This window comes from Macaca nemestrina, chromosome Y (genome assembly GCF_043159975.1).
Source record: "Macaca nemestrina isolate mMacNem1 chromosome Y, mMacNem.hap1, whole genome shotgun sequence".
In the NCBI taxonomy this organism is placed as follows: domain Eukaryota; kingdom Metazoa; phylum Chordata; class Mammalia; order Primates; family Cercopithecidae; genus Macaca; species Macaca nemestrina.
In genome coordinates this window covers 2,209,851-2,234,453 of record NC_092146.1, presented here as the reverse complement: position 1 = coordinate 2,234,453, position 24,603 = coordinate 2,209,851, and the positions used below count along the sequence as shown (strand labels likewise).

Below are 24,603 nucleotides of genomic sequence, written 5' to 3'. Positions count from 1 at the left end.
TTGTAAAAGAAAGAAAAGGAGACAGAGACACAGAGGAGGAGGCCCCATGGAGAAGGAGGCAGAGACTGGAGTGATGCGGCCACAAGCCCAGGGACACCTGGAGTCCCCAGGAGCTGGGAAAGGCAGGAAGGACCCTCCCCTAGAGCTCCCTAGAGGGAGCATGGGTCTGTCTACACCTTGATCTCAGACTTCCGTTGTCCAGGTCTGGAAGATGGTAAATCCCTGTGGTTTAAGCCCCCAGTTGGTGGTACCTTTTTATGGCAGCCCCAGAAAACAAATACAAAGGGATGACAAGACCCAGAAGCAGATAGAGTGATAAGACGGATTCCTTCAATTCCTTTTCCCATGCCCTTCACCGAGGGCTCTGGGTGAGGAGCAGGAGACAGGAAGAGCTGCAGAAAAAGGAAGGAGTGGCCCCATGGAGCGAGTGGGTGCCAATTTTGAGAGGGAGGATGCCAGGACTGGACGCCCCTCTCTCCAGGGGGACCTCCATTTGCTCACCTCCTCTAGCCCCTTCCCCAAGCACCTGGCAAGTTTTCGCTCGGCCTTCGACCATCACAGGAGTGTGAATTATTCCACCAGGGTGGTTCGTTTATCTTAACGAGGGCATCTTGCTTTTCCTTGTCATCTATGAATCTAGTTTTTATAATAAGGCAGGTGGCCACACACAGGCAGACCTCCTTCACTGCACTTTGTCTTAAGGTGCTTTGCAAATACTATGTGTTTTACAAACAGAAGGTCTGCAGCAACTCTGCGCCAAGCCAGACTCTCGGCATCATTTTTTCCAACAGCACATGCCCCACTTCCTGTCTCTGTATCTGCATTGTTTAGCAATAAGTTATTTTCAATTAGAGTAAACTGTTTTTAGAAGTAATGCTATTGCATACTTAACAGACTACAGTCAAGAGTAAATATAACACTTATATGTACTGGGAAGCCAAAAATTGCTATGACTCCCAGTACTGCGGTGTTCTAGAACCGAGCCGGAAATGTCTAGGATATGCCTGTATTTACTATGTTAACATAAAATATTGACAGGATTTTAAAAATTGATGTTGTTACTCACCAGGAAGGGCATCAGATAAATCGAAACCATCATCTAAGAGGGAAAAAAAGAGTCAACTTACAAACAAGAAAAATAAAAATAAATTTGAAAATTATAGAGATAAAAAATGGTAGGTGATTTTGACTTTTGTGACATTTAAAACGGCAACTTAAAAAAATTTACAAGGTGCTGTGATTTCTCTTTTCATTCTAAATGTTCACTTTCATTCCTAAAAGTAAGAATATGTTAGCCTAGGTTTTAAAGAAACAATGACCTTCGAGCTTAGTAGAAATTAAAATAGTGGGAAAACGTGATCATTTTGTGTATTATTCTTAAAAGGCAGTTCCTTTGAAACAAAGGAGTAACAATTTTGAATATGTACTGAAAAGAACATGGGGAACAAAATTCTCCATTTTTTATTGGCAACTGTCCTGTAATTACAAACCAAAATATAGCGGAAACATTCAACAACCCAGAAAGACACATGCATTATGCATTAAAAAAAAAAAAAATCTCATGGAATCTCACAGAATAAGGAAACTGTCACGCTCAATTATTGATAGGCTATCCTGTTTCTACAGTTTTTAATTACAAGAATTTCAATGCTAGTTCAACGTGGCCATCTCTGGCGCACTGAAGAAAAGCCAAATTCAGGAAAATTTGGAAAAGTCGACTTGGACTATTTGGTTAACTGGAGGAAGAGTTAGGATAATCGTCAACATCCAGCGTCTCCATTCCTCAGCACCAAAGGGGTGCAACACCTCTCAACCGTCAGGAAGCACCTGCAGTGGGTGCTGAGGGGTCCAAGAACAACCCGCGGGAGCCCTGTGAACAACAGAAATGTGTCCAGTTCCACAGCAGGTGCAAGTGACCGGGCCATGCTCCTGTGTGTATAAATGAAGAGTGCATGCATATGTCACAGGGCTGTGTGTGTGCGTGTGCATGTATATTTGGGCATTTGCAGTGCAAATGTATGTATTTGTGGGTTTTGTGTGCATGCATGGGGTGTGTAGGTGGGTTCTCTGCGTGTATATGTGTATGTATGTGTTGTGTGTGCATATATACAAGTGCATGTATGAGTGGGTTTGCATATGTGCATATGTGTGGGCGTGTTTTGTGTAACTGTGGAGGTGCATTTTGTGGGTTTGTGCCTGTGTGTGTGTGTACGCAGTGTGTCAGTGTTTTCTGTGTGCATATGTGTCAGTGCATGTTCGTGTAGGTTTGTGTGTGCATATGCAGGTGTGCGTAGTGTGTAGCTGCTTCTGTGTGCCTATGGATAGTTGCATGTATGTGTGGGTTCTGTGTGCAAATGTGTAGGTGTTATGTATGCATATGTGTAGGTGCATGTATATGTGGGTTTGTGTGTGTATGTGCAGGCAGATGTAGTGTGTATGTTTTTCATGTGCATGTGTGCAGTTGCATGCATGTGTGTGTGCATGTGTCAATGTGTGTATGTGTAGGTGCGCTTGTGTGCGCGTGTGTAGGTGTGTGCATTTGTGGGTTTGTGCGTGCATGTGTAGGTGTGTGCATTTGTGGGTTTGTGCATGCGTGTGTAGGTGTGTGCATTTGTGGGTTTGTGCGTGCGTGTGTAGGTGTGTGCATTTGTGGGTTTGTGTGTGCGTGTGTAGGTGTGTGCATTTGTGGGTTTGTGCGTGCATGTGTAGGTGTGTGCATTTGTGGGTTTGTGTGTGCGTGTGTAGTGTGGTGTGTTTCCATGTGTGCATATGCGTAGGTGCATGTATGCACGTGCTGTGTGCACACATGTAGTTGTGTGCACGTGTGCGTATGGGTAGGTGTGCATAGTGTGAAGGCGTGTATTGAGTATGTACATACAGGTAGGTGTGTCTATGTCTGCTTGTATGTCTGTGTGTGTGTACTCATGGCTGCTGGTGTGTTTCTGTGTGTGTCAACAGTAAGTAGAAAGTAGACTAAATCCTCAGAACAGCTCTGTGGGCCCCATGCCAGCAACCAGAGTGGAGTTGTTTCCACAACCTCAGAGTCCTGAAATGCCTTTTTCTACAACAGGACGTTTGCCAGACATAACAAATGCAATTACAGCTCCTCCTGCAGCATGCGGCAGATCTTTAGACAGTAGCAAGGGAGGATCCTACTGATCTGGAATAAACCATAAGGCATGTACACACACACGCATATATATATGCATTCATGTTCATACGTTTCCATAGAAATCTATAACTGTATTTTTTGAAGTTGTATTACTTTTTCTTTATTTACATCTTACCTCACGTATTTATTTGTGGTGCACACAGTTCAAAGCTACTGTCTTAGGCATTTTCAAGCGTGCAATGCATTCTTGCTAACCACAGTCACCCTGAGTACAGAAGACCCCTGAACTTATCCCTTCCTATCTGACGGAAATGTTGTACCCTTTACCCATCATTTCCCTGCTTCCCTCACCCCTCACTCCCAAGCCCTTGGTCACGCCATTCCACTCTGCTTCTGTGAGTTCAATGTTTTTAGATTCCACGTAAGTGTGTTTGGGTCAGACGGTATTTGTCTTTCTGTGCCCAGCTTACTGCACTTAACATCATGTCCTCCAGTTCCATCCATGTTGGTGCAAATGTCAGGACTTCCTTTTTTTTTTTTTTTTTTTTTTGAGACAGAGTCTCACTCTGTTGCCTAAGCTGGAGTGCAATGGTGCAATCTTGGCTCACTGCAACCTCTGCCTCCCGGGTTCAAGCAATTCTCCTGCCTCAGCCTCCTGAGTAGCTGGGATTACAGGTACCCGCCACCACACCCAGCTAATTTTTTGTATTTTTTGTAGAGACAGGGTTTCACCATGTTGGCCAGGCTTTGTGTGTGCGCATGTGTAGGTGTGTGCATTTGTGGGTTTGTGTGTGCATGTGTAGGTGTGGGACACAGAGTCCCACCCTCACCATTTTCTCCTTGGGTGACTAACACTTAAGACAGCTTCCCAAACACCACCCCACAGAGAGTAGGGAGGAAAGGGGGGTGACCAGCTCTTGATTTCATACAAAGGTGGGCCCTCTGAATCACCCATGATCAAGCGTTCACTCCCTGGTAAAATCTGGTACTGCAGACACCTCTGAGGCTAATTTTCCAGGTGTGTGAGGGACGCAGTCTCCCAGGTGTGTGAGGGACGCAGTCCCCCAGGTGTGTGAGGGATGCAGTCCCCCAGGTGTGTGAGGGACGCAGTCTCCCAGGTGTGTGAGGGAGGCAGTCCCCCAGGTGTGTGAGGGACGCAGTCTCCCAGGTGTGTGAGGGATGCAGTCCCCCAGGTGTATACAAATGCACATGCTACTGGCTTGAAGTCTCATGGGGAAGCAAACCCAATCAATGATCATGAGGCAGTAAAGGAACCTCTGTAAATGAAGCTGTCGTCTCCTAACTCAGTCCACTGGTCTCTTTATTTCCTAGGACTCATCTCCCAATTCATCACATTCCCTGAGCTTTCAGGTGGTAGGCAGGAAATTGTGGGCTCACAGCAGACACCCCCACTTTCTTTTTTGCTCCCGAAAACGACCTCCGGGGCTGCAAATGTGAAGAAAACACCATCAAAACCCACCCAGCAGGAGCTGCAACCATGCCCTTAGAGAAGGAGCCTGGTGGAGAACTCAGGTGCCCATGTTGAATGTTCACGGTGTTCAGCTTCTCTGCAAAATTGCAAAGAGACCACACCCTCGGCAGAACCCCCTACTGCCACTGCGGTTTCCACCCGGCCCTCTCAAAGCTCCAGATGTTTTGGGGACAGGGCAATGACTCATCAGGACAAGGCAGAACGGACCACAGATGGCATGAGTCAGTCTGACAAGACACTTTCTACTGATTCAAACCGTGTTTTCTTTTTCACATCAGCCAGGCAACTCGAAAAACAGGATGAACCTAGAGTGAAGTCCCTGAGGCCACATGGGGTGTGTGTTCCTCTGAAATGTGACCAGGGCTTGCACTATGTAGGCATGCGCTCAACCGTGGCAAACTCGGGAGGAGAGCCGGTACCTGGGTTCTCTTTTTTCTTTTTCTTTCTTTTTTTTTTTTTTTTGAGGCAGAATCTTGCTCTGTTGCCCAGGCTGGAGTGCAGTGGCACGATCTCAACTCACTGCAACTTCCACCTCCTGGGTTCAAGTGATTCTCCTTCCTCAGCCTCCCAAGTAGCTGGGATTACGGGCATGTGCCACCACTTCCAGCTAATTCTTCTGTTTTTAATAGAGATGGGGTTTCACCATGTAGGCCAGGCTGGTCTCAAACTCCTGGCCTCAAGTGATCTGCTTGCCTTGGCCTCCCAAAGTGCAGGGATTACAGGTGTGAGCCACTGCGCCCGGACACTTGGGATAAATCCCATCATCACACCATTCAGGTGTTTCACATAAAATTAAAAGTTATCTGGGCGTGGTGGCACACGCCCGTAGTCCCAGTTACTTGGGAGGCTGAGGGAGGAGAAATGCTTGAACCCGGGAGGTGGAGGGTGCAGTGAACCGAGATCACACCACTGCACTCCAGCCTGAGTGACAGAGTGAGACTCCATCTCAAAATAAATAAATTAATTAGTTAAAAATAAAAGTTAGGCAGTTCCAAGATTCTTATAACTTTCAGATTTTCATAAGAATAACACAATCACTACATAGTAACAGCAGCAGCCAGGGATGTCATTTATGCAGTGCTGTGTGTGTGCCTGCAGCGTTCTCAATAATACTGTTAATCTTCATTAAGGGTGGGAGGATGAAGATCCCGCCACTGGCCTGGGTGTGCCTGCTGGAAAACGTCCGATTCACTCAGCCCCACCATCACCCCGGGGTGCTCACACCTGCTGATGGCCACTCCAGTACTCATCTGCTCCTGCTGCTTTTCCACGCCCTTTTCCAAAGCCCTCTAAACACAAACTTTCAGGACATTGTAGAAAAGGAGGGGGAGGAGGTGCAGAGGGCACATATGTGCTCTTTACTCATTGCTGAGTCTTTTTTTTTTTTTTTTGAAACGGAGTCTCTCTCTGTCACCCAGGCTGGAGTGCAGTGGCGCGATCTCGACTCACTGCAAGCTCCACCTCCTGGGTTCACGCCATTCTCCTGCCTCAGCCTCCCGAGTAGCTGGGACTACAGGCGCCCGCTACCGCGCCTGGCTAATTTTTTGTATTTTTAGTAGAGACGGGGTTCATCATGTTAGCCAAGGTGGCTCCTGACCTCGTGATCCGCCTGCCTCGGCCTCCCAAAGTGTTGGGATGACAGGCGAGAGCCACTGTGCCCAGCTCTTTTTTTTACTTTTTTGGAGGTCGGTGGAACCAGTCACATGGTCTGCCCCTAAAAACTTTCATTCTAGGTTTGAGGGGCCTCAGGAAGGGTCCCCAACCTAGAGATAACTGCAGTACAAAGAAAGCTCAGAACGGTGCAAGAGAAAATGCCTCCACATTGGAGCGAGTACCGGAAGTCCTCCTGTGTGGGAACAGCAGGAGGCAGCTGATACATTTCATTTTACCGTTTTATTCAGATGGTCCAAACACCCTTATTTTTCTGTTGCTTAAAACCAAATTGCTCTGGAAGTATTGTTCTCTTTTTCAAGATGTATCATTTAACACAGGGGAGATGATTGGTCACAGGATACAAAATCTCCATGAGACAGGAGAAATAACTTGAGGAAAGCTCAGAGACACCATGGCGACTGCAATTAGTAACAATGGCTTGAATATTCGAAAACGACTAAAGGAGCCCATTCTTAAGTGTTCTCACCACACAAAAAAGTGCTGGGAAGTCTGTGAGGTTATGCATATTTAAATCCATTTCACCATGGATACATACATCAAGACACCAGTGCAACCGCATAAATAGATACAATTAAAAGAAATTAACACATCATTTAAAAAAATCTAGCTCCGAGGTCTTACCAAACATATTGTAAAATTACAGAAAAGAGCTTAATAGTGTGATAAATTGCTTCAGGAATACACTGGAGTGTCATAGTCTCAGAAACACTCCAGTGCTGGGTCCAGGATGTGTGCCAGCGACTGAATATCTGAGTACAGAAAACACAAGTGCAAGGAATTATGGACAAGTGCAAGGAACTCCAAGTTCACCGAACACCCTACACTTTCGACTGAACCGCTGAGTCCAGCACAATCTGTTCCCCTCATGGAAAGCTATGAACGCAGTGGGTGACAGTGGCCACTGTGCCTGGAAACATTCTCTGCTGGTGAACTATGGAAAGGAAAGGGATTTGTGTTTCTAGCAATAAACTCGTCTGTCTTCTTAGCTTGAAAATTATATATAGGTGGCCGGGTGCAGTGGCTCACACCTATAATCCCAACACTTTGGGAGGCCAAGGTGGGAGGATCGCTTGAGCCCAGGAGTTCAATAGCAGCCTGGGCAACATGATGAAACTCCGTCTCTACAAAAAATGCAAAAATTAGACAGGTGAAGTGGTACACACCCGTGGTCCCAGCTACTTGGGAGGCTGAGGTGGGAGGATGGCCTGTGCCTGGGGGGGAGGTTGAGATTGCAGGGAGCTGAGACTGCACCATGGCACTGCAGCCTGGGCAAAAGAGACACACCCTGCCTCAAAAAAATAGGCAGGGCGTGGTGGCTCACTCCCATAATCCCAACACTTTGGGAGGTCGAGGCAGGCAGATCATTGGGGTCAGGGGTTCGAGACCAGCCTGGCCAACATGGCAAAACCCATGTCTACTAAATTAGCTGGGCGTGGTAGCATGCACCTGTAGTCCCAGCTACTTGGGAGGCTGAGGCACAAGAGAATCTCTTGAACTCGGCAGGTGGGGGTTGCGGTGAGCCGAGATTGCACCACTGTGCTCTAGCCTGGGTGACAGAATGAGACTGTGTCTCAAAAAAAAAAAAAGAAAGAAAGAAAGAAAAAAGAAAAAAAAATGATATGCAGGTGGTTAAAATGCATTATATGCAGGTGGTTAAGCTGCACACGCTTCCTTGTCTGGGGTGGCCTAACGTACAAGGTATCATCTCGGCTTCATCCTAACTGGGACAACAGCACGAGGGTGTAGACGTGATGGAACAAGCTCTTTTCTGTAATTTTACAATATGTCTGGTAAGAAGTGGGAAACTTTCTTTTGTTCTTGTGCCATAATTCTGGGAATGTCCCCTGAGCTATGCCAAGTTTCACAAGAGGCCAAAGAATGGTGTGAATGTTTGGGCTGGGCTGAGCACACCTCACACCGGCAGTTCTCAGAATCACCCTGCCAGGGACCTGGGGAGATGTGGAACCCCAGGTCTCACCCCCAGACATCTTCATTCTGTGGTGTGCGGTGAGGCTCATGAGCCTGCATCTTTAACAAACTCCAGGGTGATGCTGAAGGACCCTGCCTTCAGGAGTTCTGGGGCTCAGAGGACAGCAAGGCAGGGCTGCTCGGGGTTCCCTGCTCTCTGTCCCAGTCACCCCTTCCGCAGGCAGATGCTAGCCCAGATCCCATTCCTACAGGAAACTGAGTCATTACCCCCCAACGCTAACGTGGAAACACCGGAAACTGACTTAGCAGCCTCAGCACTTTTTCCAACTTCATGCCAGTCACTCCCCGACTGCTGGTCTCCTTTCAAAGTGGTCTCTGCCCTGCAGTTCGGGGCTTGCTCGAAATAAACCTTCCACCGGTCCCAACTATTAGCAGTTCACGGAGCCCTGTGTGTCTCTGTAAAATGACGCAAGGCCAACACACACACACACACACATTTAACAGCTCAGTTTGTTGACTACAGCTTTGTTATTCAAAGTAGTTTACATTTTATAAAGTCTCAGTGAACACTGAATTAGTGAATAGTGAACTATTGCTCCTACGAAAAGACAGGATTGCGTTCCCAGAGGTCATCAACCAATCACTACCTAAGTGCGTTTTATGTGGGTTTCTGTTTAAAGACAACGTAGTGAATAGACATTGTGGAGTCACTCATATTGATCTCGAAGCCAACTTCACTATAACTCGTGCCTAAATGACGCTCATCAAATGTGTATTTTCCCCATGAGACTGTGCCACTTTCCTGTACTTAGGGACGCTAAGTAGCATGTCAGCACTGATTTGGGGATATTTGAAAGTGCAAAATCACTGACAAAAAGCACGAAAACACAAAACACAGGACACCGAACAGACCTGAAAAGAACCCTGTTGACAGTATGTGCTGGCCTGAGAAGGCAGTGTCTGGCTTTGCTGAACCTCAACTGAGAACATGAGCTACTGAGAAGCTCAATTCTGGCCGGGCGCGGTGGTTCACGCCTGTAATCCCAGCACTTCAGGAAGCCAAGGTGGGTGGGTCACTTGAGGCCAGGAGTTCAAGACCACCCTGGACAACACGGTGAAACCCCGTCTCTACTAGAAACACAAAAATTAGCCAGGCATTGTAGTGCATGCCTGTAATCCCAGCTACTTGGGAGGCTGAGGCAGGAAAATCACTTGAACACAGGAGGCAGAGGTTGCAGTGAACCAAGATCATGCCACTGCACTCCAGCCTTGGTTACAGAGGGAGACTCCATCTCAAAAAAAATAAGAAAGAAAAAAGAAGTTCAATTTTTTTGCTGTTCTGTGCATGAACAAAATCGCCAAGGATAAGGAGAGGAATATAAAAGGTAACTATTGGGTCCTGGGCTAAATACCACAGTGATGAAATAATCTGTACAACAAACCCTCATGACATGTGTTTACCTAAGTTACAAACTTTCACATGTATCCCCGAACCTAAAATGAAAGTTAAAAAATAAATAAATAAAAATTTAGAAAAGGCCGGGTGCAGTGGCTCAGGCCTGTAATCCCAGCACTTTGGGAGGCTGGGGCGGGTGGATGACAAGGTCAGGAGATAAAGCCCATCTTGGCCAACATGGTAAAACCCCGTCTCTACTATAATACAAAAAATTAGCCGGGCATGATGGCGCGTGCCTGTAATCCCAGCTACTTGCGAGGCTGAGGCAGGGGAATCACTTGAACCCGGGAGGCGGAGGTTGCAGTGAGCCGAGATCACGCCACTGCACTCCAGCCTGGCAAGAGAGTGAGACTCTGTCTCAAAAAAATAAATAAATAAAAATAAAAATTTAAATGCCGGGAATGTTGATGTGGGGATGACAAATACATTTTAGCAAGTAGGCAAGTTCACAAATACAGAATCCTTGAATGATGAAGATTGCATGTACATAGGTTAAAACAAGTTAGTAACAGTACTTCTCATGGAGTCCAAAATATATCATTGTCTTTCTCGGAAAATTTAAAATCCCTTCCCCTCTGCAGCATCTTGTGAATTAGGCTGTTACACCATGGGACTGATACAGGGGTATCCTGGGGGTGCGGTGGGGGGAGGGGGTCACAGAATTTGGGCCCCTCATCTGCCTCACTGGATCCTCTACCTGGCCATGAAAGCCTATTCCTTCTTTCCGAACCCGGAAAACTTCTATTCACCCCTCAAGGCCCTAGGAGAATGTCACCTTCTCCAGGAAGCCCTCCATGATCCTCTCCCTGGCCAACCTGAAGCACTTTCTCACAAGCATTACCAGAGGCGATTTGTAAGCATATTACAGTTTAAGGAGCACAGCTCCAGACCCCAGTTCTTAACTCCAGTAGCAAATTACACATATCTGTGGGGTTTTCCTAAGTCCTCATGCCCAGGCTAATTAAATCAGAAACTTTCCAAGGTGAGATGCAGGTGTCTATAAGCCTACCCACGTGATGCAAACATGTGGTCAACTCTGCAGGCAGGGACCTGTTACAGATCTTAACTTCCTTAATATCTCTTAAAATAGCTTGTCTCTTTTCTTCTATCTCCGCTGACTTATCCAGGCTCTGCCAAAAATAGCCCCAGCCCCTCCCACCTGTTCTCCATGCTGTTATCCAAAGAGGGGCCTTCAGCAAGTTAAGTGTCCCTGCACAGTTTTCTGCGTCAAACCCTTCAGGGGAGCCTAAATCTGCACCCCTCAGCAATGGCAACAGAGGCTGCCCACCATCTGGCCCCTGCAGCTCCTCTAGCCTGAGATGAACTGCAGCTGCCCCATCATCACTCTTACTGCTTCGCTACCAGGCTGAGACACCCTTCCTATTCCTTACATCTGGCTTGCTCTGCTCACTCTTGGAAGCTCAGTGTCCAGGGAGGGCCCCTCATGGGAGAACTCTCTCTGACCCCCTGAGCAAGTATGGTCCCTGCTCTGTGCCTCCACACATCCAGGCCTTCCATCCACAATGGCGCTTTTATGCCCAAATTGATGCTCTGGTTGTTACCTCCCAGGCAGAGAACAAAAAACAGGGACCAGGTATGTCTTCTCTGGGCCCACAGCAAATAGCACCAAGAGCACATTTAACTTCAACCTATGTTGGCTGAAGGAATGCATGAGAAAGCCATGGACTGGGAGGGTGGATGGACGGGCAGGTAAGTGGATGGATGGGTGGGTGGGTGGATGAACGGATGGATGGATGGATGGATGGATGGATGGATGGATGGATGGATGGGATGGATGGATGGATGGATGGATGGATGGATGGATGGACGGATAGTTGGATGCATGGCTGGGTGAGTGGATAAATTAATGAGTGGGTGGATGGTTGGGTGGATAGCTGGGCAGATGGATGGGTAATTGGGTAGACGAGTGGAAGGATGGGCAGTAAGGGGATGGATGGAGGTACGGGTGGATAGGCAGATGGATGGTTGAGTGGATGGACGAGTTTAGGTGGGTGACTAGGTAGGTGGATGGGTGGACGGATGGATGAATGATGGATAAGTGGATGGATGGCTAGTTAAGTGGATGAGTGGGTGGGTGGATGGATGGAGGTATGGGTGGACAGGTAGATGGATGGTTGGGTGGGTGGGTGGGTAGGTGGATAGATGGATAGATGAATGGATGGACGGGTTAATAGATAGGTGGATGGATGGATGGATGGATGGATGGATGGATGGATGGATGGATGGGTGAATGGGTGAATGGATAAATGGATGGATGGTGGATGGGTAAATTGATGAAAGGATGGGTGAATGGATGGACAGATGAGTGGATGGTAGATAGGTGGATGTATCAATTGATGAGTGGCTGGATGAACTAAAAGGATGGATGAATGGATGTATGCATGGATGGAAAGATGAATGGAGAATGGATGGATGGATGGACAGGTGCATGAATGGATGGGTAAAGGAATGAGACGATGGATGGATGGATGGATGGATGGATGGATGGATGGATGGATGGATAAATGAATGGGAGGATGGGTGGATGGATGGATGGGTAAATGAATGGGAGGATGGGTTGATGGATGGATGGGTTGATGGATGGATGGGTGGGTGGGTGGATGGATGGGTGGGTGGGTGGGTGGGTGGGTGGGTGGATGGATGGATGGATGGATGGATAAATGAATGGGAGGATGGATGGATGGGTGGGTGGATGGATGGATGGATGGATAAATGACTGGGAGGATGGATGGATGGATGGATGCATGCATGCATGGATGAATGGATGAATGGGTAAATGAATGGGAGGATGGGTTGATGGATGGATGGATAAATGGAGGATGCATGGATGGATGGATGCATAGATACATAAATGGATGGGTAAATGGATGAAAGGACACATGAATACCTAGAACACGGAGACCCCGAGGAGCTGGAGAGGCCTCAGTGACTGGTCTGAGACAAGTTCACCATCAGGATTCATGGGAGTTCTCTTCCATATCAAAATGCCCATCACTGGACATTCTCCTCCCCTTCAAGTCACACTAGCGGTGAAGGCAGGCATCCCTCAAGGTCCACAAGGCCATGCCTGGGGAGCTCTGTTCAGCCCACACACGCAGCCACCAAGTCCCAGGCCCAGCAGCCCCTGTGCCCAGGTCTCGCCACCGACAGAGCTCATGTCCACATGCATTTTTCCCCATGCTGACCACGTGGTCAGCAGCAAGCTCCTGAACTCTCTGACCCCAGTGTCTTTATCTACCAAAGACCCATGAGAAATATCTTCAGGGCTCACTGAAGATGAAATAACAAACTGAATGCTCTTTGAAAAATGTAATCCATGGCACAGACGTTCACATCCGAGAAGCAGTCGTGGGAAATCTCGTGTAGGAGGGAAGAAACAGAATATCCAGCAAAATAACAATGATTCTTGACAACTCAGTCACACATGAAGACCCTCCGAGGGGCTTTTAAAAAATTCCTAATAGCGGGATGCAGTGGCTCCTGCCTGTAAACCCAAGACTTTGCCAGGCCAAGGCAGGTGGATGGCTTGAACCCAGGAGTTCAGGACTAGCAACATAGGGAGACCCTGTCTCTACAAAAAATGAAAAATTTGGCTGGGCATGCCAGCTCACGCCTGAGGGAGGCTGAGGCAGGAGAGTCACTTGAACCCGGGAAGCAAAGGTTGCAGTGAGCCAAAATTGCGCCACTGCACTCCAGCCTGATGACAAAGCAAGACTCTGTCTCAAAAATAAAAAATAAAAAAAAAATAGGCTGGGCAGGGTGGCTCACGCCTGTGATCCCAGCACTTTGGGAAGCCGAGGCGGGCAGACTATGAGGTCAGGAGTTCGAGACCATCCTGGCCAACATGGTGAAACCCCGTCTCTACTAAAAATACAAAAATTAGCCGGGCGTGGTGGTGCGTGCCTGTAGTCCCAGCTACTCAGGAGGCTAAGGCAAGAGAATCGCTTGAACCAGGGAGGCGGAGGTTGCAGTGAGCCATGATTGCACCAGTGTACTCCAGCCTGGGCAACAGAGCAAGACTCTGTCAAGACTCTGTCAAGATGAGGAGGACGAGGAGGAGGAGGAGGAGGAGAGAAGAGGAGGGGAGGGGAAGGGAGGGGAGGGGAAGGAAAAGGAAGGGATAAGGAAGGGAAAAGGAAGGAACAGGACAGGAAAAGAAAAGAGAAAGGAAAAGAAAAGATTAGCCAGGTATGGTGAGGCGTGCCTGTGGTCCCAGCTACTTTCGAGGCTGAGGTGGGAGGACTACTTGAACCTAGGAAGTTGAGGCTGCAGTGAGCTATGATTGTACCACTGTACTCCAGCCTGGGTGACAGAGCAAAATCTTTTCTCAAAAATATTTTTAAAAAAATTAAAACGCCTAACATGTCTATAAACCAGACTACCCAGGTAACCCTGGGCAAGAGTGACGTTTCCAAGCTTCCTGCAATGGAGTCAAAGCTGAGAACCTCGGGTCTAGATCAGCAAGAGCCACTGGAGGGTGGTCAAGCAGGTCTGTGTCTCAAACCGTCACTCAGAAATCAGGAATGCAGGAGGGATGGGCATCACAGTTACTGGTGTGTTTTTAGCCTGGACTCTGTAGGATTAAAATATGTCCACCAGCCTGGACAACAGAACGAAACTCTGTATCTACAAAAAAGATAAAAATTAATTGAGTGTGGTGGCACGTGCCTGTAGTCCCAACTACACAGAAGGCTAAGGTGGGCAAATCACCTGAGCCTGGGGGTTCGAGGCTGCAGTGAGCTGAGATCACACCACTTCAGCCTGGGCGACAGGGTGAGAGCCTGCCTCAAAAAAAAAAAAAAAAAAAAAAAGATTGCAGGCTGAGCATGGTGGCTCACACCTGTAACCCCAGCACTTTGGGAAGCTGAGGCAGGAGGTTTGCTTGAGCCCAGGAGTTCAAGACCAGCCTGGGCAACATAGTGAGACCCCGATTCTACAAAAAGATTTTTAAAATGAGCTGAGGGTGGCACATGCCTGTGGTCCAGCTCCTCGGAAGGCTGAGGTGAGAGATGCACCTGCACCCAGGAGGTCAAGGCTACAGTGAGCTACAATCGTGCCACTGCACTCCGGCCTGGGCAAGTCTAAAAAATAAAGAAAAGAAAAAAGATTGCAAGCCACTGCCCAGTGATATGTTTATGATATGATGAGTGTCTAGGGGCTTGTAGTTTAAGAGTAGAAACCGCTTCCCATAGGTGGCTATAGCTGTCCATCTTGTCTGTCTATTGGATGCTATGTTAGCACCAAAGGACCACAGCCTCTTGAGTAAAGATATCAACATAGAGGGCCTCTACCTTCAAGGTCACCTCGGCAGGGTCTCGAAAGTCAGGTGTTCACACCCATCTCCTGCTTGCCCAGATCCAAACCCTTCCCTGTCCTGCTATTCTATTAAATGCCTAACACTTCTCTCTGAGTGTGTCCCTTCAATTGCTGAGACTATTTTGTGCTGAATTCATCGAAGACAGCCCTATGTGAATTCATATTTAGAACCCAACCCATTTCCCCCAGAAGAAGATAGCTAGCAACAGCAGCGGAAGACGCCGACTGGCAATATTTGGCTTCTGGCGGTAGTTATAACATCTGTACGCCTAATTGTAAGTCCATTGGCCCTAAAAGACAATGCAGTGTGTTTATTCTTGTCATCATTCCAGTCCATCGTGTTCCTGCAGAAACGAAAGCTCCTTCTGCTCAGCATGCCCTCGTGGATCAATGCTTGCCAGGGTGCATTGGGACAATAATTTTGCAGGGTCAGGCAAAGCAGAAACAAACAAGAGTCAGGCTCTCCAGGCTCAGGTGCCTCTGATGAGTAATGCCTGCAGAACCCCTGGAATGTAACAGCTCTGGCCAGTCTGCTGCCTCCTCAAGAAGGGCTGTTAGTTCAACCAAATACATTATTGTCAGCTTTTAAAGAGCGCTCTTGGAGCAACAGCTTTGCTCCCCGAAAAGCTGCAGAAAATCAGAGTCCTTCGAGTGCTTCTCAAAAACAGGGGACCCACCCCAGCCCATGACACCACTCAGCTGAGAAATCAAAGCGAATTAAAGGGGTTTGCAATCGCTTTCAGACCCATCCAACTGCCGTCCACAATGACGAATATGTATTATATCTCAGCCCAGCCCAGTCCACCAGGGCAGAGGGAGCGGAACAAAAGCTTTGCCCATGTGGCTTCTTTAGCAAGGCTTTCCATGCACCCTGTGGGCGTTTTATCCTCTCCTCTGTTGAATTTTCTTCTCTGTCAGGCGGGTGGCTGCATGCTACTTTCATAGCCCACTTGAGAAACACTGGTTTGAATCTGACTCTGGGGGAGAAGAAAGGAAGTTTCTGGTTTCCTGCTCAGGGGAAATTTTAATACTATGACTAGGAGACCGTACAAGGCGTGGTGGCAACCCTGAGTCATACTAAAACAAAGCTGAAAAACACACCCATGCACCATCTCCTCAAAACTCACCAAGGAACCAAGCCAAGAAAGAATACTGAACAGGAAATTCAAGAAGAGGAAGTCGTTCTGGTCTCTAGAGATGTGAAAAGATACTATCAGTTGGACAAACGGGAGTAGAAATTTTGGTGAGCTACCATGTTTCAGACAAGAGACTGGGATAAATCAAAAAAGAACACACTCTGGCAGGCCGAGGTGGGTGGATCACCTGAGGTCAGGAGTTCGAGACCAGCCTGGCCAAGATGGTGAAACCCCGTCTCTACTAAAAATACAAAAATTAGCCAGGCATGGTGGTGGGCACCTGTAATCCCAGCTACTCAGGAGGCTGAGGCAGGAGAATTGCTCAAACCCAGGAGGCGAAGGTTGCAGTGAGCCAAGATCGCACCATTGCACTCCAGCCTGGGGGACAAGAGCGAGACTTCATCTCAAAAAAAAAAAAAAAAGAGTATCAGCAAATCCTCAAGCCCTGGACAGCCTGCAGCCTGAAGCTATACCAGCAATGATGAGACCACATTCACAAGCAATCCGAACCCCACCTCCCCAACTGGGAGGACAAAGGTGAACCACAGAAGACAGCGGAAAATCCTCATGGGCCTGGACTCGGAACCACAGGATTCGGAATGAACAAGCTTCACTAACCAGCCTTTCTCTGCTATTTAGTTGCTGCCCCTGAAGACTCAAAGTCTTTTGTCTTTCTCTGCCAGTTCTCTAAAAATGGACTGTTCTTTGTTGAGGATGCTAGAGCAGCTAGAATCCAAGCCACCTCCTTGAAAACTACCCATTTCTAGGTGTATCAATGAAAAATGCATGTTAATAAAGTTTGGTTTGTTCTTCCCGTCTTTGGTTACAGGAGTCCCTTCCAAGTAAGAACGCAGGACAGTTGATTTTTTAAATGATTTTTCAGGTGGCTCACGCCTGTAATCCCAGCACTTTGGGAGGCCAAGGTGGGCAGATCACTTGAGGCCAGGAGTTCGAGGCCAGCCTGGCCAACATGGTGAAACCCTGCCTCTACGAAAAGTACAAAAAATAGCCAGGTATGGTGACATGTGCCTGTACTCCCAGCTATTCAGGTGGTTGACACAGGAGAATTGCCTGAGCACGGGAGGCAGAGGCTGCAGTGAGCCGAGATCCTGCCATTGTACTCCAGCCTGGGTGACAGAGCAAGACTCTGTCTCCAAAAAAATATATATATTTTCTTCAGTCTGGGCAACATAGCAAGACCCTGTCTCTACAAAAAAATTTAAAAGTGGTCAGGCACAGTGGTATGTGCCTGCAGTCCCAGCTACTGCAGAGGCTGAGGTGGAAAGACTGCTTGAGCCCAGGAGGTAGAGGCTGCAGTGAGCCCTGATCGCACCCCCGCACTCCAGTCTGGACAACAGAATGAGACCCCACCTCAAAAAAATACTTTTCAGCCTGGTCAACATAGCAAAACCCCATCCCTACTAAATATACAAAAATTAGCCAGACATGGTGGCGCATACCTGTAGTCCCAGCTAACTGGGAGGCTGAGACAGGAGAATCACTTGAACCTGAGATGGAGAGGTTGCCATGAGCTGAGATCGTGCCACTGTACTCCAGCCTGGGCAACAGAGGAAAATTCCATCTCAAAAAAAAAAAAAAAAAAAGACCTTTCCTCCTTCACACCCCTAAAGACACATGGGTCTTATTTCTTACTGTGTCTATAAATCACAAAGGACATGTAATTCTTTTCCCCTAAAGTAACAAGAGTAATTAGAAAATTTTCAGCAGGACTGAAAACCAGCACAAGGCCCATGTGGCTACTGAGACGTCTATCTCTCTGGGGGAAGATATCTAAGTCTGAAAACATTCCAGACAGACAGTATCCATGAAATCCCGCCATGATTCCTAAATGCTGAATTGGGAGAAGTGTTGTATGAGCTGCATTTTTTTCTCAATGACAGCATGTACCCACCACACAACCTTCCGGAAGAAAAGTGATTTCCAGACACACAATCATTTACTTGAATATCTCCACAGTGTAAAGACATGTATTTGTATTTGAACAGTGTCTCATACACAGAAGAAAGGAGAAAGAGCTAAAGCAGGAAGTTTTGTTTTTTTCTTTAAGACTGAGTCTCTGTCACCGAGGCTGTAGTGCAGCGACAAGATTTCAGCTCACGTCATGGCAACCTCTGCTTCCTGGGCTGAAGTGATTTTCCTGCCTCAGCCTCCTGAGTAGCTGGGATTATAGGAGCTCACCACCACACCCAGGTAATTTTTGTATTTTTAATAGAGTCGGGGTTTTGCCATGTTGGTCAGGCTGGTCTCGAACTCTTAGCTTCATGTGATCCACAGGCCTTGGCCTCCCACAGTGCTGGGATTACAGGCCTGAATCACCATGCCCGGCCTTTAGTAGGGAGTTAAATGCAAAGCAATCAACTTTTATCAGAGCCAAACATGCTGGTGGAAAATCAAGGCAAACTCGCGGGATGATAAAACCCACTTCCTCTGCCCAGAAACATTCTCCTAATAACTTCCACACACACCCACACGGGCAGGAGACAAGAGCTCTGGAGAGTAAAAAAACGAAGCCCACGCTTGCTCCACTGGGGTGAAGGAATCCTGAAGAGGCCTGGTATTGTTCAAGAGATGGCAGTTCCGTGGGTGTTTGGAGTTTTTCAAACTGCACAGGCCGCTGTGCCTTTGCCGGGGGGTGGAAATCAGCCTTTGCTGGAGAGCACGGATGCATTGGATGTGCGCTGCTCTACTGTCTGGGACGGGGCAGCCCTGAATCAGCGCATACATACAACTCCCAAGCCCTCCTCAAGGTTTTCCACCTTCAACACTATTGGCATTTGGGACTAGATGAATTCTTTGTGCTGGGGGCCGTTCTGGCCCTTGAAAGATTCTGAGCAGCTTCCCTAAGCTGCCCCACCCATTGCAGGATGGTAGGAGGTCCCACCCCAGGGTGGCAACCAAAAATGTCTGCAACCATCACAAAGTGTCTCCTCCGGGCCAGCGTCGCCCTGTGGGGACGTCCTGCTCTCTACAAAGCTGAAGCCTCCTCTTTTCCTCTATACACTTCCATCCACCCCTCACCACATCCCACCTGTACCCCTGAGAATTTATGAAGACACCAAGGAACACAGGGTCCCCAACCCTCTGAGATCAGGCCAGGGCTATCAGCACCAGTGTGAGAACCTACTCCAGGCTCAACGGGGTTGTGCACCTGATGCATATCGCTCGATAGGAAAGTGTGTTCTGAGCATCATCAACTCAAAAGTCAACTTTCCTAATGAAACAACATGTGTATTAATATTACTGGGACAGGCTGTTTCTGTCTCCATCTCTAGCAGGGTCAGACTGGAAAGACGAGGTGAGAAGGGTCCCTCAGGGAGATCCATCAGTGCCGACGGCCAGGCCTTCCTCTGCAATTGAAGGACAGATTGGCCCCTGTTATCCCCCTGTCCCACTGCCCTTCCCTACCCACCCACCCCATAGACAGCTACGCTTCCCTTTACTCAAACATCAGCAGCTTGGAGTTCCTAAGCCCAGTATGCCTCCAAAATCAGGAGTTCCAGATGAACACTGCCATGGGTTTAAAAACTGTGCAACCAGTGAGCCGACATCGCGCCACTGCACTCCAGCCTGGCGACAGAGACTCCGTCTCAAAAAACAAAACAAAACAAAAACAAACAAAAAACTGTGCAACGACTTGTTTGGGGCTCAGAGAATATAAGGCTTTCCACCCACTCTCCTCCAATGACCTGGAATGCCAGACCAGCCGGCAAAACTGTCCCCAGGGCTTCAAAACGTAGCCCAGCCCCTCACCAAGACTGACCACTGGGAACCCCGGAGTTATTTTGTGATGGAACTACAATGGTGCCTGTCGCCCTGTCTCCCATCTGCCTGTTCAGATGCCTCTGTTCTCCAGGAAACTGAATTCTTAGGCCACCAGAACTCCCTTGGATATATTTTTCCCTGACCCCAAGCACACAGTAGATGCAAAGAAAGGAAGGAACGCATGAAGGATGAAGAAATGCATTCGCAGAGAGACAAGAAAAAACCCTTTCATCTAAAGGGTGCCTTGGGAATAAATGCAGCTGATAAAACCCTACAGAGCCATCCCGTTCGTGGTGGCAGCTTGCCGGCAAGAAGGAAGGCCATTTAGGAAGAAAAGGGAGAAACAGGAAGCTCTGCTTGGAACCTCCCCTGCAGGCTGGAAAATCCTCCCAGTTTTCCTCTACAGAGCAGGCTTCGTTATCTCTAACCTCTACCGAGTGAAACCACAATTTCTAGCATACCCGGGACCCCTTTAAACAGGGTGTAAACCCATTAGCAACTCCTCCCTAAAAATACAGACCCGGTCTAGTCACCACAGCTCCAGGCTGAGCTAGATCCCCTCAACACAAACCGGGCCGCCTCTGTCCTCCCCAGGGCTGGGCGTTCCCGCCTCTCCTTCCTAAATATGTCCAACCCTGATAAGGCCGGTCCTGAAGTCTACACCACCTGCAAGCCGGTCTACTTAAAAGCAAAAATGCACTGGCCACTGGAAAAAAGAATTGATAACACACCACATCCAGCAGGGTCCCGTTTCCCTTTCAAAGGGAGGGAAACAGAAAAACATGATTAGAGTAACAATTAGAAATAGGCCCGGTTTAGGCCGTGCGTGGGAGGGTGACCGTGGCTCGCTCTTCCCTGGATACTTTTTGTTTCCCGAATTCTCCACCGCTACAGATGGACAATTTGGTAAGCACACGTTTCTTTCGGCGCCCCGTGTTGCCTGGCGCACACGCGCTGAAATGCCCAGAGCCTGCACCCACAGTATTCTGGAACATATTCAGGGCTCAAAGTGTTTTTCTAACTTTTCCTTCCCTTCCCCCCACCACCCGGGTCTCCGGCTCCCAGCGATTCCAAATTTAGGCCCGGGACGCAGGGCGTGGCTCTGACAGGCAACTCCAGGGCGGCTTCCGCGCGCGGCCTAAAGACGCAGGTCCCCAAACCCTGCGGGGAGATAACGGGGTGGGGTGAGGGGCTTATCCAAAGGGGCAGAGATCCGTAAGAAAGTCCCCTAGATTGGGAAGAATCGTATGCCACCTCTCCCAAGGCCCCCCCAAATTTCAGAGTTTACAACTCCGACAACAAACGCTGACTTTTCTCTGTGAAATGGCTCCAGGAAAAGCGTTGGGGAGAAAGTGGGGGCCTCCTCCGGGCCTGGGCCCCCGCGGGCACAGCACGTCCCGCTAGGCAGGGAGGAGGGTGCGGGTGTCCCCGCAACCCCGCATCCCAAGCGGATCCCCAGGCCCGGTCCGCGCCCTCTGCGTCCCGCCACCCGGATCCCTCCGCTCGCTCACCCGGGGCGGCGACCAGAGCACCCAGCAGGCCGAAGAGCAGCAGCGCCAGCGCAGCCCCGCGGGCCATGGTGCGCCCAGAGCGCGCAGGGACTGTCCCCGAATGCAGCGCGTGGGCGAAGGCAGCGGGACGGATACTCCCCCACGGGCCGGGTGGTGCGAAGCCCGAGGAGTACTCGAAGGGGGCGGGTGAGGGGAGCGGCCCTGCAAGCTCAGCCCCGGCTGCGCCCGCCCCGCCCCGCCCTCCACGCGCGCACAGAAGGGGCGGGAACGCCGGGCCTGGGGAGGGGACAGAACGGGGAGGCGGGAGGGGATGGCCCCAGGCAGCACCGAGGGGAGCACGGGACACCCCCCTCCCTTTTCGAGAAGCTGCCCACGCCCCCTCACCCACCCACAAGGCCGTAGCCAGGGCGGCGCCGACCCGGAGCAAAGTGGACTACAACATTCTCGGGAAAGTGCGGGTCCCTCCCAGATTACAGCCCCCTGAATGCACGCCCCAGGGCAGCTCTTAACTGTAGTGGCATAAAACTGCCGCCCTTCTTGGAAACACAGAGCTCCCCCTTCCCCGCTCGCCCGTGCAGCCACTTCCCCTTCCCTTTAACAAGGACCCCCTCACCCCCTGGTCTCCAGTGGGAGCAAAATAAACTTTCCCAGCAGCTCCCCTGCTCGGGAAAGTGCGGGTCGCTCCCTGTCTACAGCCTCCTAAATGCACGCCTCTTAACTGTAGCGACACGAAACTGCAGCCCTTAGTGGAAATGTGTGGCCCCACTCTCCCTACTCGCCCCTGCGCCCCTTCTCTGCCCCTAACAGGGACCCTCCCCTGCTCTGCAATGGGAGCAAAGGAAACTCTCCCGGCTCCCCTGCTGGGAAAATTATGGGGGCCCCTCCCAGATGCTCACCTCAGGGAGTTCCCCAAGGGGAGCAAAGGGCAATCCCCTCCCTGCTCAGGAAGCGTGGCCCCCGCTCCACGGGCAACCCCCGCCTCATGTCCTTTCTAAAGCGTCCGAGCTGGGGAGCTGGGGGTGCGCAGCCGGGAGGGTGGCGGACGCCCCCTTTGCGCGGGACCAAGGACGACCCTTGGAGGAGCCTCTGCGCTGGGGCAGTTTCTCCCCAGAATCCCCAGGACGAGGCTGGGAGTGGGGACTCCTGGTCATGGGGGTTAGTGGGGAACAATAGGGAACGAGGTCCCTTCTCCTATCTGGGGTGCCTAGGCCCTAGTCCTGGTCACGGGCGACTCGCCTTCCGAAGTGGGCTTCGAGGTTAGAGACCCTCCCGCACCACCGGCCACAGCTGCAGTGCAGTTGTCGCCCTTCCCACACTAACTATATGTTTTTTGTTAACACCCAAGCCTAAAATTGTATCCATTTTCCTGTAGGGTGGTGGAACAACTTTGCAGCCTGACAAATAACCCTGAATATTCTTGCATTCCACGTTTCCAACTGTCCACGAAAAGAGTCAAACTAGGCCCGGCGTAGTGGCTCACGCCTGTAATCCCAGCACTTTGGTAGACCGAGGCAGGCAGATCACCTGAGGTCGAGTTGGAGACCAGCCTGACCAACAAGGTGAAACCCTGTCTTCTACAATACAAAATTAGACGCATGTGGTGGCGGGCACCTGTAGTCCCAGCTACTCAGGAGGCTGAGGCAGGAGAATCGCTTGAACCCGGGAGGTGGAGGTTGTAGTGAGCCAAGATCAGGCCACTGCATTCTGTCACTCCTGCCTGGGTGACAGAGCGAGACTCCGTCTCAAAAAAAAAAAAAAAAGAAAAAAGAAAAAAAAGAAAAGAAAAAGGAGTCCAACTCTAAAATACTTGAAGAGATTAAATCTGAGCCAAATATGAGTGACCATGGCCTGTGACACAGCCCTCAGGAGGTCCTGAGAACGTGTGCCCAACGTGGTCGGGGTGTAGCTTGGTTTTATACGTTTTAGGGAGGCGTGAGGCATCAATGAAATGTAAGACACATTGGTTTTGTCCAGAAAGGCGGGACAACTTAAAGCAGGAGGCTTCCAGCTTACAGGTAGATTTTAGAATTTTCTGATTGGCAATTGCTTGAGTTTCTTTAAAGTCCTGGGATCAATAGAAAAGAATGTCTGGGTTAAGATAAAGAATTGTGAAGAATCAAGTTCTTATTTGAACAGGAGCCTTTGGGTGCTAGGGTCAGAGAGAAGAGGTTGTAAAATGTTTCTTCTCAGACTTAAAGCCTGTGTGGATGTTAACCCCGGAGAGGCATCATGAGGCATGTTCGACCCTTGCTTCGCATCACGGCCTGAAACAGTCTCTGAGGTTAAATTTTTAAAAAGCTCTGGCCGAGGAGGAAGTCCATTCAGATGTTTTGAAGGTGGGGAGGTGGGGGGCTTAGGATTTTATTTTATTGTATTAATTTATTGAGTTTTTGAGACGGAGTCTAACTCTGTCGGCCAGGCTAGAGTGCTGTGGCGCCATCTCAACTCACTGCAACCTCCACCTCCCAGGTTCAAGCGATTCTCCTGCCTCAGCCTCCTGAGTAGCTGGGACTACAGGCACCTGCTACCACACCTGGTTAATTTTTGTATTTTTAGTAGAGACGGGGTTTCACCATGTTGGCTAGGCTAGTCTGGAACTCCTGACCTCAAGTGATCCGCCCACCTCAGCCTCCCAAAGAATTTTATTTTTGGTTTACAAAACCCTGCCTCATCTATTGGCCCATTCCTGGGCTGGCAGACTTGCTGCCTGGCCAGCTGAGTCAGGGGCTCTGAGATAACAACTGTCTTTTTATTATTATTATTATTATTATACTTTAAGTTCTGGGGCAGGCACATGTGCAGAACGTGCAGGTTTGTTACATAGGTATACACGTGCCATGGTGGTTTGCTGAACCCATCAGCCATCATCTACATTAGGTATTTCTCCTAATGCTGTCCCTCCCCTAGCCCCCCCCCCCCACCAACAGGCACCGGTGTGTGATGCTCCCCTCCCTGTGTCCATGTGCTTTCCCACTTCTGAGTGAGAACATGTGGTGTTTGGTTTTCTGTTCTTGTGATAGTTTGCTGAGAAGGATGGTTTCCAGCTTCATCCATGTCCCTGCAAAGGACATTAACTGATCCTTTTTTATGGCTGCATAGTATTCCATGGTGTCTATGTGCCACATTTTCTTTATCCAGTCTATTATTGATGGACACTTGGGTTGGTTCCAAGT

At 49.3% G+C, this 24,603-nt stretch overlaps 1 protein-coding gene across 5 annotated transcripts in view; it reads right to left on the bottom strand.

Annotated features, from left to right (window-relative positions):
- LOC105478065 (CD99 antigen) overlaps positions 1–21,586 on the bottom strand; it is a 47,606-nt gene extending 26,020 nt beyond the window's left edge. For all 5 annotated transcript variants that reach the window (XR_011618551.1, XR_003017222.2, XM_011735031.2 and 2 more), the window contains exons 1-2: positions 21,431–21,586; positions 1,067–1,099 (exon numbers count right to left, since the gene is read on the bottom strand). Coding sequence is in view for 3 of the 5 variants with exons in the window: in XM_011735031.2 (XP_011733333.1) it covers positions 1,067–1,099; positions 21,431–21,497 (100 nt within the window). In the remaining 2 variants the exon portion in view is untranslated. The remainder of the gene's footprint in view (positions 1–1,066; positions 1,100–21,430) is intronic.
- Between the last annotated feature and the right edge of the window lie 3,017 nt (positions 21,587–24,603).